General features: G+C 40.3%; 1 protein-coding gene across 1 annotated transcript in view; it reads left to right on the top strand.

Annotated features, from left to right (window-relative positions):
* ITGBL1 (integrin subunit beta like 1) overlaps window positions 1-12,853 on the top strand; it is a 125,556-nt gene that overhangs the window by 103,892 nt on the left and 8,811 nt on the right. Inside the window, exon 7 of the mRNA XM_019625120.1 lies at window positions 7,939-8,085. Coding sequence (XP_019480665.1) covers window positions 7,939-8,085 — 147 coding nt within the window. The remainder of the gene's footprint in view (window positions 1-7,938; window positions 8,086-12,853) is intronic.

Raw genomic sequence — 12,853 nt, forward strand, 5'->3', positions numbered from 1 at the left:
AGCCACCCACACTAGGCTCTCCAGTCTGGAGTACTTGTGCCAAGAAGAGGAGCCGCCACAATATCTAACTGTAAGAAACAGTGGGGATGCCCACAGTCTAGGTGGGATGGAAAGCGGCAGAAAACCCAAATGTCCTCTTAAAGGGCCGGTGCATAGATACTCACCGGCACTTACCTTGGGCTCCAGCGAAGGGGCAGTGATTCAGGGCATTGGAGACACACGGAGGGTTCAACTAAGGTGTGTAGCTTCAGGAGGAGGACTGGAGAACAGTTGGCATTTTCCCTGTGAGGGGTGATCTTATGTGCAGCCAGCAGGCAGGCTCCATCTTTCCTGTGTTGAGCCCGCCCCCTACATTTACATCCAAATCTGAATCTGATTGGCCTAGTAAGCTCCGCTCGCTCCATTGCTCGGCCTGGCTGACTCAGCTGGGATCCTGCTCCACCCAACTGGCCAGAGGCACTTCCTCAAGCAAGCAGCCAGCCCTGTCTGCATTGCACTCTTTCTGGGACTGTGGCAGTGCGTGTGCTCAGTGGGCTCTGAAACTTTTCCTGAGTAGCTCCAGGCTCAGCACTGGCACCAAACCAGAGTCTACATTAACCCGGAAACCACAGCTCTCCCCACTCTAGTGACTTTCTGAGACCCTGTCTCACAAAACTCATGCACCATATGAGGCTTTCTCAGTGGCTGAACCTTAAGGGAGCTGGCAGGTGACAGCAGGCCTCTGAGTGGCCTGGCTTTTTGTAGAGTTACCTGAGGCCTGGTATTGGTGGCAGCTGTCCTCAGTTTGCAGCGTGGCCTCTCCCACACAACTCCAGGGTTAGCACAGGCAGCAAACAATTGTGGATTGCTTTGTAGCTGCTACCAGGTAACCCCCAGCTGTTAACAAGCAGTAAATTGCCTGGGCCTGCACTGGAGCCCCTCCCAAGAGGCTCCAGAACCAACATACTTGGAAGTTGACTTCAGACCAAAGCAGAACACCATTCAATTAGCCCCACAATCAGTATTCCCAAAGGGTGGTCTCAATAGGTGCCAGAGCCCACTGGGGAAAATCCCACGCAGTGGAGTAAGCCTCTCAGACAGCAGTGCATAAGCTGTGGATGTGGCCAAATCCCACAACCAGTCAGCCTGAGGGTCAATCCCTGATGTGCCAATAGCAATCAAGACTCAACTATAACAGGAGGACACACACAACCATCACAATGGACATACCTAGAGCACCTGGAGAAGGTGACCAGGGAGACTGTCCCAGTGGGCCCCACAGAACACTTACTATATATGACCACCCAGCCAAGACTGGGAGACATAGCAGATCTATCTAAACATAGAAACAAACAGAGAGGCAGCCAAAATGAGGAAACAAAGAAATACATCACAAATGAAAGAACAGGAGAAAACTCCAGAAAAAGAACTAAACAAAGAGTGTCGAGCAACCAATCAGAGATAGAGTTCAAAACAATGGTTATAAGGGTGTTCAAGGAACTCAGTGAGAACTTCAACAAAGAGATAGCCAGCATAAAAAATGACATAAAAACGATAAAAAAGAACCAGTCAGAAGTGAAGAATACAATAACTGAAATGAAGAATGCACTAGAAGGAGTCACCAGCAGACTAAATGAAGCAGAGGATCAAAGACAGGGTAGTAGAAAACACTGAATCAGAATAGCAGAGAGAAAAAAGAATCCAAAAAAAAGAGGATAGTTTAAGAGACCTCTGGTACAACATGAAGCATAACAACACTCACATCATGGGAGCACCAAACAAAGAAGAAAGACAGCAAGTGATTGAGAATCTATTTGAAGAAATAATGACTGAAAACTAACCTGGTGAAGGAAATAGGCATACAAGCTCAGAAAGTGGAGAGGGTCCCAAACAAGATGAACCCAAACAGGCCAACACCAAGACACATTAATAATGGAATGGCAAAGGTTAAAGACTAAGAGAGAATCCTAAAAGTAACAAGAAAAAGGCAGCTAATTACTTATAAGGGAGCTCCCATAAAATTGTCAGCTGATTTCTCAACAGAAACTTTGCAGGCCAGTAGGGACTGGCACAAAATATTCAATGTGATGAAAAGCAAGATTATTCTACCCAACAAAGCTAGCATTTAGAATTGAAAGACAGATAAAGAGCTTCCCGGACAAGAAAAAGCTAAAGGAGTTCATCACCACCCGACCAGTAATATAAGAAATGTTAGCAAGACTTCTTTAAGATGATAAAAAAAAAGATCAAAATTATGAATAATAAAATAGCAATAGCTACATATCTGTCAACAATTACCTTCAAAGTAGATGGATTAAATGCTTCTCTCAAAAGACACAGGAGGGCTGACTGGATAAGAGAACAAGACCCTTACATATGCTGCCTACAAGAGACTCACTTCAGATTGAAAGACACACACAAACTGAAAGTAAAGGAATGGAAAAAGGTATTTCATGAAAATAGAAACAAACAAACAACAAACAAACAAACAAAAAACTTGGATAGCAATATTTATACCAGACAAAATAGACTTTAAAACAAAGGCTATAACAAGAGACAAAGAACAACCCAGTAATCTCACTTCCTGGTCTTTATCTGAAGAAATCCAAATGCCACTTCGAGGGGACTTGTGCATACATATGTTCATTGCAGCATTGTTTACAATGGCCAAGATGTGGAGGCAGCCTGGGTGTCTGTCAATGGATGGATAGATAAAAAGGAGGTGGTACATATATACAATGGAATATTGCTCGGCCATGGCAGAGAATGGGTTCTTGCCATCAGCAGCAGCATGGATGAACCTGGAGGGTATTGTGCTAAGTGAAGTATATCAGATAAAGAAAGACAGGTGCAATGTGATTTTGATTAAACATACGTGGAATCTAAGAACAAAATCAACAAGCAAAAAGAAACACACTCATAGATACAGAAAACATTTTGATGGTTGCCAGGTGGGAGTGGGGTTGGGGTTGTAGGTGATAAAAGGGGAAGGGATTAGCAAGTACAAATTGGCTGTTACAAAGTAGTTATGGGGATGTAGGTTATAGCATAAGGGATATAGTTAGCAATATTATAATAACTATGTATGGTGTCAGATGGGTACCAGATTTGTTGGGATGATAGATGGAAAGGGATGGGGAGCAGGGTGAAAAAATGAAGGGATTAAGAAGTTAATTTGTAACTACAAATTAGGAGTTACAAAATAGTCATGGGCATGTAACGTAAAGCATAGGGAATATAGCCAATGATATGACAATACTTGTATGCTAACCCAAAAATTCCACTCAGGTAAATGCCAAATTAAAAAAAAAAATTCTTACGAAAAATAAAAAGAATTTCTCAAACACATAAGGCTCAAAACAGCCTATTTGCTGCTCTCCCCCTCTTCCTCCTGAAGCTTTCATAGCTAATAAATAGCATTATTATTCACAATATTTCTCTAGCCAGAAAACTAGTCCTTTCTTTCTCTCATCTGCCACATCCAATTCAACAGGTCTCATAAGCACCACCACCAAAGTAGATCTCCATTCATGTCTCTCCATTCGCACCATCACCATCCTATTAATACTCGAAGCCTCTGTCACCTTTCACTTGGAATACTGCCATAGTCTCTCACTTTCCCCATACTCCCTTCTTCCCAGCACACCTTAATCTCTCCCATTTAGCTGCCAAAATTAACTTGCAGATTGTTTCACATTGCTCTTGCTTAACATTCTTCTATGATTTCCCATTTCTATTAAAATAAACTTTAAACTCCTTACCAAGAAAAAAAACAGTTTGTTGTGTTCTCATTCCTGAACCTTTCCCCAAGTTTATTATTTACTCCATTTTTATTACTCACTCTTCTTTTAACACATTGTCCTCTTTTCACTGCCTGTCACATGCCAAGCTCTTTCTTTTTCCAAGAACTCTCATTAGCTTTCCTAGAACATTGCCTCTTTGGCTCCGTGGGTGTCACGGAGCCCTTCTCTGACTACTCCAGTTAACAGCGTTCTCACTGTTGAATATACTAGCACCGTCTTTAATTCTTTCACAGCTCAAATGCATCAGTTCACTTGTTGTTACTTGTTTTCTCCCCTAGTAGACGGTAAGCACCATGGGGTAGGTCTAGTACAATGCCTGGTGCACCATAAAAGCTCTTGAATGCATGACTACAATTATTAGAGTTTATAAAGAAGATATTATTGAAAGCTTTTCAAAAGGTTTTTTTTAAAAAAAGATTTTTTTTAATTGGGGAATTGGGGGGATGGGAACAGTGCTGGGGAATTGGGGGAAGGGGAACAGACAAGTTTCTGTCATTTTGTTCTTCAGTCTAGTTGTGGAGGACGTTCCTTCACTGGCCCAAGTTGGCACCATCATTGCGCTCTTCCTGGACGAGGCAGATCAGTCGCCAGCTTCTGGACGGCTGCTCACTGCGGCTGCTGGCCGCTACACACGGTAGCTTATGGCAGTCCACTGCCACAGGGGCTGCAGCCTATGCCATCGCCGGCAGCTCATGGCAGCCCAGCTCCAGGTGGAGCTGTTGTTCAGCATCTTAGCTGTGGAGGGCAGTGTCACTGGCCCTCACATGTGGGATCCGAACCGGGGCCCTCCAGCGTCCCAAGCGAGTTCCTAACCATTGCGCCACTCAGCCAGCCCTCAAAGGCTTTTTTAACTAAAGGGAAAGCATGTAAATTGCAAATCAAAACATGTAATTACCAGTGTATTTTGACCATCATCTGGGCTGATTGCCAACTTACCGTTCTAGAAAGATATGACAAATTAACTAATAAATTTTTAAAAATCACCTATTCTTGCATATATATATATATATATATATATATATATATATATATATATATATAATCTTACATTAAATTATTTGCTGTGAGGAGCCACTGAGTTTTTATCAATGATATTCTAAGTCAAAGAAACATGGACATTTGAAATGTCCATAGCTCAATGAGTCAGTTACTAGAAGCTCTCTATTGCTTTCTTACTTTTCTGGTACCCCAGATTATCTGCCCCCAAAGATGGACTTTTTTTTTAACTTCTGAAGTAGACCTCACTTTAAGTGGACTTTTGTTTTATTGGAGAAGTCAAGATATAGTCAATTTAATAACTATTGATTAAATGTGTAGATCTTATGGGGCACTGATTCTATAACTTCACTCTACTCTACAGAACGTAGAAATAAAGCAGAGCCATCCAAGAACTGTCCATTACTCTTGAACGATAGTCCATTAACCAGATGACCTGTAAACATGTCCTGGATTCAGTTTTTGGTTCTCAGTTGGGAATTTGTGTTTTGTTTTGTTTTTTAAATGAGGATATATTGTTTAAAAATAACCTCAATCTTTAATTTTTTTTTTGAGGATCCATTATATCTAAAGCAGTGGGCTTGGCACTCTGAATACTACAGTGATGAATCAGAAGTGATTTCTGCTCTCAAAGAATTCACAGTCAGAAGATGGGTTTAGTTCATAAATATCACAAGGTGGAAGACAGAAAGTTCCACAATAGTGTTGGAAAATAAGGCAGTATAGAAATTCAGAGGAGGAGAAGATGAAGGTTCAGAGCAGGGAGATGGCATTTATATCACAAAAAAGGCATGAAGTCAGAAAAACATAGGGAATGTATAGAGAACAACGAGTCGGTCAGTTTGGTTAGATCAAGAGGTATATGAAAGGGGAGACAAGGAGAGAGGGAGTAAGGTTGGAAAAGTAGCTGGGGACTGTAATTCAGGAAACTAAAATATAAGGAAAGCTAAAGTAGGTAAACTTATTTTCATAAACGTTAGGGAGTTATACAGCACTGGGTCTCAAGGCTGTGATGTGAGCAATGTGGTACTGTAGGAAGCTGTGGCCAAGAATATTGGAGAAAGACATGCTAGGAAGGCTGCTCAAAAGTTTATGATGGTGATATGAGTGGATATTTTGGAGGTAGTTTCAACAGGAGCTGGCAACGTGTTAGATGAGGGAGTAAGGGGGATTCAAATGTGACTCAAAACATTTTGAACTGGTTGACTGAAAGGAAAGTTGTGTCTTTAAAAGAAATGGACAATACAAAAGAGTAGCTTTTAGAAAGAAAATTATATATGCAGGCCCAGAAGTATCAATTTTTGGATGCTAGGAGAACACAAGCTTTGGAATCGCAGGAGTGGAATTTAGGAGAGATTTAGGGGCTGGTAGGACAGCCCTATGATAATTGTGGCTATCTGAAATCCTGTGATATGATGAATTTTTCAAAGGAAATATTATAGAGAGATAAAAGAAGATGATTCAAGATAGACTGTTAGTGGATGACTACATTAATTGTGTCAGAAAAAAGGTACAAGAATAAATAGGGAAAGGAGAACTGTGGAAAAGATAGAGTCTAATGTCATGAAAACCAATACAGGAGAGATTTTAAGAAGAAAGTGCTCATAAATGTCAAATGTATACCTTCAAACTACGCAGCAGCTAAAAAAGATAGAATTGAGAAAAGGCTTCTAGATGCCTCACATTGATAATCATTATGTATTTCCCAAAATGAAATATAGAGGCAATGTGGCACAATGGAGAAAGAGTGGACCTTGAAATCAGAGAAACTGGAGGCAAGTTCTGATTTGTTTGGTTGAGCTATGAGATTTGGGGTAAAATTAATTTATCTCTCTGTGCCTCAGTTTGTTGACTATAAAATGAGGATAATACCTGAATCAAAGGGCTGTAAGATTAAATTCAGTAAATCAACTCATGAATAAGAAGCTGTTGGAAATAGGTCTGTTCATCCAGGTCTCTTTTGAGTTTGTCTCCCATTTGCTTTCCATTAACTTCCAGATGATCATGTTTTATTTAAAAACCTTACCTGGTTCCTGGGAGGTTAGGTGAAATTAATCATAATGATGAATTGCAAACAATTAATCATCAGCCACTAACCTCACCTCGTGCAAAGCCAAGTGGAGGAAGAGGCAGATGGAATAGGCTTACGCTTGAAAGTCCTGCCAGGGCAAATGGTCAAGGCAGAATGGTGTCAACAGACCCAGGAAGCTGATCCGTCTGAACGATGATGTCACGTGTCCCTGGAGGGGACAACTGTGTCCATGATGCTTGATTTTGTATACGCTGATACCTAGAAAAATGTTCTGTTTGTAGTAGACTCTCAGTAAAATTTTGCCAAAAAATAGCTGTTTTCTTTGTTCTGTTTGGAGATATCTGGCTGTAAGGTAATGTACATATAGGAAAAAGTATGAAGTATTGATTGGAAACAAGAAATTTAAATGGAAGTCAATGCAATCTAATAAGGTGTCAGTGGCAAGCAATTAGATAGATGTGTATGTCAGTGAATAACTGTCACAAATACAACATTGTATATATTACCAAAGATAAACATCCCCAAAAACAGGAGCCTATGACAGAAACAAAAGGAAAAACAAGTTCCAGATATGAATCTAAGCCTCATGCTTTTCTTTTTTTAACTTCTGTACAACAATAGACACTGTTACTTACATCTGTTCTTATTAGTAAGTAGAGAGGTACACAGCCAAAGTAATATAATACTGGATGTCATTCTTACAGAAATGAACCTTTTATTTTTATTAGTAAACAATAGGATGGCAACCAATAAATACCAGCCTTGCCCATTGGTCTGGGTGTCATGGTATGCGCCATGATAAAAAGCAGGAATATTCTATACTGATAGAATTGCAAATGAGGATGTATTTTGATAAAATTCCATTTTAAATTGCTTCAAGATTTCTTTCTCTCTTGAGAACATCTCCTATGCTACATTCAGGAAATGCATTATGTGAAAATAGAACTGTATTGTGAAGTTCTTTTTAAAAACTACATGCCCAATTAATTGACTGTACATAAAAGGAAAGTATGTTTGCTTGATATGAAAGGAGATCCCATGATTTACATATTTCTTCCTTAAAAACTGAGATTCATCTGCCTATTTACTCATCTCCTTCTCTCCCCCAACCCTGTGACTGTTTCTCAGGCCACGGCACGTGTTCCTGTGGTCGCTGCGTTTGTGAGAGAGGATGGTTTGGAAAGCTCTGCCAACATCCCAGGAAGTGTAATATGACGGAGGAACAAAGCAAGAGTCTGTGTGAATCAGCAGATGGCATATTGTGCTCAGGAAAGGGTGAGTATCTCTGCCGGAGCTTGGACAGGGTCCTTGTTGTGACACATGGTTTCTGCAGCAGCCGTAGCAACCATCGTCTTCAGATTGCACTTGGCGTGAATGGAAACCACTCTGTCCCCTGCTTCCACTAGCCTTTAAGCTTGAAAGTTAACCACGTGAAGTTTAGTGTCTAAGAAAATAAAATGCATGGGATAGGTTTCATGCAAAAAGATCCTCAGTCGCTTGTAGTATACAACTTCATTGCTGAATGAACTATAATTAATAATTGTTCAAAGAAAAAAGTACAATAAGATATACTGGGCACTGAATGGGCCAAAAAAAAAAAAAAAAGGGAAAAGGATAATTGTTGAGTTCACCTGTGAAATAGCAGAGCCCAGAATTGCAGAAAAGAGTCTGGAAGCTCACAGGATTCTCATTAAATGTTGGGGTGCTGCCCTGCCTGGAACTAGATGTCATGGAGCTTCCCAGCTCTCTTTTTCAGCTCAGTGCCTCCTTGCAGAATGGACCCTTGCAGAAAGTGCCCCCTTTGCAGACAAAGCACAGCTATGGCTGAAGCTGCATTTACCCTCTAACACCTACCCTGGGTCAGGAGTAGCATGTAAATATCTTATGAAGGAGACACAGTAAAACAAAGTGGATCTGCTGGTTAGCGATGGAGGAGGTCTGGGAAACAGGAGCACCATGGGGATGTGCCCTTAAATGGTGGCTGTTGCTTTACTTATCACTCAAGGCCAATGTTATCCCATTAAAAGAGGCACGTTGACATACTTGCAAAGACAAACTCAAATGGATGCTGGGACGAATCATGGTGCCTGGAAGAAGGCTGAAACTTGTTACAAGCATGCTCATTTCAATAGACAACCGTGCACTTAGTTTCCAGGAATCCTGTGTGTGAGACTGGTGTTTACAGCACTCTGGCAAGGAGGCCATGCCTTCAACCTAATGCAATGACAGCAGCCAGGTGTCACTTAAATGAGTTTAAAGCAATCACTTCGTTCCACTATTAAATTCATTCTAATTCCAAGTCCCAAACAAATCTCACACCAGTTCAGATCTCAGGGGCCCCCAGCTCCTGGAAACACTTGCTTTAGGTTTAACGTCTGTCAGGAGAACCAAAAAGGAGGAAGGAAAGGTTAAAAGGAAGAGGCAGAAGGAAGGAATTGCAGAGGAAAAGGTGAACAAAGAGAACAGGAAAAAGGGTAGAAATAGAATTAACCTTCAAAGTGGAAGCAGGAGGGTAAAAAAAGAAAATGAAAATAAACATTATCAAATCTGAAGCGAGTGTCCTGCCTATAAAAGGTACTGAGAATGGTTAACTTGTATGAATTAGATTTTTATTTCTGAGTATAGCTCGAAACACAGAGCCCTAAAGTTTAGATACTTTTTCACTGGTTTTCATAATGGCATTATCCTTGGAATAAGGATATTAACTTTTCATAGGAACTCTACCTACCGAATGATGAAACCCATTTGTTATAACATTGATGTGCTTGTTTATATTTGTTTATTTTAATAATCAGCCAGTGTGTGTGTGTGTGTGTGTGTGTGTGTGTGTGTGTGTGTGTGTGTTTACTAGACACACTCTCAAATCATTAACATTGTTGATAAGCAGGTCCTTTGCTCAGTCATGTCCAATTTCAAGTTCAAGAAGACAACAAAGCCACGCTCACCAGTATAGTGAATACCAGCCTTTCATGTCCTAAACTGAATTTCATGCAAAAAGAGAGGTAGCTTCTTTTCAAGAAATAAACATTCTTTAGTCATTACATTCTGCAGATTCTGATTTTTTCAGCATCATAAATGTAGGAAATGCAAAAAGAAATAAGTTAACTAAATATTGGCCCAAAAACATTTCCTCAAATAAAACAAGAAAATCTCTCTAGTTAATGTCTTTTCAAATTGTTTGCTTTGGGCAATGGAACTATATCTAGAGATTAATGAAGGGATGAATGAATATATTCTAAATTATTTATTTACCCTTCAATGGGTAGAATTTTTAGTCTTTGAACTCAAATGGGGATGTAAAAGCTGCTTCAAGGCTACATGCTTTGAGGCTGGTGAAGTGATGATTCTGGGCGTTCTGTTGTTGGCAGCAGCTGCCTGTGTTCTCCTCTCTTTCCTCTTATTCTGGAGATATCGGTGCTGGGTTATAGAAGAAAGGGACTAAAAACGAGATCATGGAGCTATGCTCCTCGGTAGGCATGGAGAATAGTGGGATGCAGCAGCTCCTGTCCCCAAGGAGGGTGCCACCCCTCCCCCACCTCAAGAACCACAGAAAGAGTAGCTCTATTTCACCCTCAGTTGGCCTGAGATTGCCAGAGTATACCACTTAGTAGCCTGTGCCCAACTAAGTGTTCTCACCAGAAAGACAAACCTGACACATGCATTTCCCATGAGCTGTGAATAAAGCCATCACCTCAGGAGACGATGAAGAAATAGCATTTTATTTCTTTACAAATTTATAGCCAAGACAATAAATCACTCCATAGAAAAATTTAAAACAAGATACATTGTTGTGACCTTCATAACAGATGGAGTAGTTAGTACAATAGTGAAAACTGCCTGCTGGGATGTCAGGTTGCAGCATTTTGTCAGGCTTGATGAATGAAAAAGAAAGTCCTCTTTATAAATGGGGCAGCTAACAAAGGTGCCTCACCCTTAGACTCAAATTGTTTTTATTGTGAATAACCAGAGAGATGAGCTTAGAGCCAGGTCTCCCCTAAGTTTAGCTACCTTTGCGGAATACATGATATAATTCATAGGCTGTTTGTTTATTTGTGTATTTATTTGTATCCAAGTACATCATAATCTTTTGACCTTGATAATTGCAACCTAGATCTCCATCATCACCTCTAATATTCCTAAAGATGTTGCAGGATGATGATGGCTATAATCGCATGTCACTAAATGTCTCCTTAGACTCTCACAATGATACTTTTGCCCACATCATCAAAATAAGTCTACTCTCACCTCCATCTCTCCTACCCATCACCTCCATCCTTGAAAGGAGACAGGAAAAGTTATGCTTCAAAAACTGGTCTTGGACCAGTGGTCTAGTTGCCTCACCCGATTTGGCTGTCAGTCAGATCAGCAGGAACACACAACTGATTTTTAAAACTGTATGAAAGTTCTTGTGAGAGGCAGATAGGTAAATAGAAGAGGAGGCTGAATTGGATAGACATCTTAGGTTAACTCTTTATTGCCCTTGGGGCTCTGGGCACTTCCCTTACCCTCTCTATACTTCCATTTTCTCATCTTTGAAGGCGGAATTTCATTTATTTCCCCTTCTTAAGTCCTAAGGATGTTCTGAAGATAAATGAGAGAATGTGGCTCGTTCACCAGGAACGGAAGCCAGTAAGAAGCACAGAAGGGAGATCGGAGCCTTCTTAAGGGTCCTTATATTGAGAAAGAAAGTAAATGGATTAGTGGTGTTGTGATCATGAATTTACCACCCTAGAGTTCTTGCCAAGAAGGGCCAGCTGCTCCCTGTGACTGGATTGAGTCTCATGAGTGTGAGTGGGTCCCCTGCCAGCTGAGCTGAATAATCGGTCACCTCTTGGCAGTCATGGGGCTTATATCTGTTTGACAGAATCCTCTCCTAAGTTTTTCCCTTTCCAGAGATGGGCAATTTGACCCCCAGTTACTGATGAAAACAGCCAGAACACTCTACAACAAAGGAGCTGTAAGACATCCTAATAACGATCACACTGTGTTATTATTACATGCTGTGCTAGACCTAGTTTCACAAGGAGTAGAAGAATTTCCTACCTCTAAGATGCACTGAGCATTGACAAACAGGAAAGAACAACACAGCTGGGGAAAATGCTGACCGAGAAAAGCTAGTTTTTCACAGCACATACAAGTACAAAATACAAAAATCAATCCCCATTTCTCATTCTAAGTATTTCAGTGACTAGTAGACTTTTGGAACTGGCATTTACTTGTCAAATAGTCTATCAATGTATACTATATTAACTTTAGCTGAGCTTACCAGTTTTAGGAAAATACTTTGCTGTGGTCTGAAGCTAAGCATTCCAGAAGCAAGAGCAGTGCTTAGAAAAATTCCAGAGCCAGGGGATAAGTTTAAGATGAAATGTGAGATCTTTTCATAAATTGTGGCAAAAAAAAAGATATCATAGGTATACTACATGAATTTTATGGACATATAAAGTCATTTACTTCTGCTCTGTCATCAAAACAGTTTTGCAAAGTAAGGGAGATACTGTTTTGGAAACAATGAAAAACAGTCAAATTCTTTAAATAATCTTCTTCCACTAATGGAAATAAAGCACTAAATATGGTCCTTTCTGAAGAAATGTTAATGAAAAGTCAATGAATTCTTTGCTTGGAGATATAGTGCTTACCATTTGCAAAATTAGCAGTTGAATGTTGAACAGTTCTGTGCCTAAAAATTTGAAAGAAAGTCTTTAAAAATAGGATAAATTTCTAAATAAAGAAACACTGTACGTGGATGAGACCACTAACCCTCACAGACTGACCTGGGTGGCCCAGCCTATGGGCCCTAAGCAACCACCAGGTCACTCAGTAGAACTGAAAGTTGTCTGTTTTGCTCAAGAGTATGCAAATCAACCTGGACCCTCAGGTAAACAAGTCAGAACTAAATGAAATCATGCTGTGGTTAAGCAAGAAGTTAAATGTAAACGCATTTCTCAGCATAGAACTAATTCTGACTACTCCCTTACCTTGAGAAGTGTGACAAGGAATGTCGAAAGTTTAATTTGGCTGCTGGGGACTCTTGCAGCTAAAA

This window comes from Hipposideros armiger, unplaced genomic scaffold (assembly GCF_001890085.2).
Source record: "Hipposideros armiger isolate ML-2016 unplaced genomic scaffold, ASM189008v1 scaffold_615, whole genome shotgun sequence".
In the NCBI taxonomy this organism is placed as follows: Eukaryota; Metazoa; Chordata; class Mammalia; order Chiroptera; family Hipposideridae; genus Hipposideros; species Hipposideros armiger.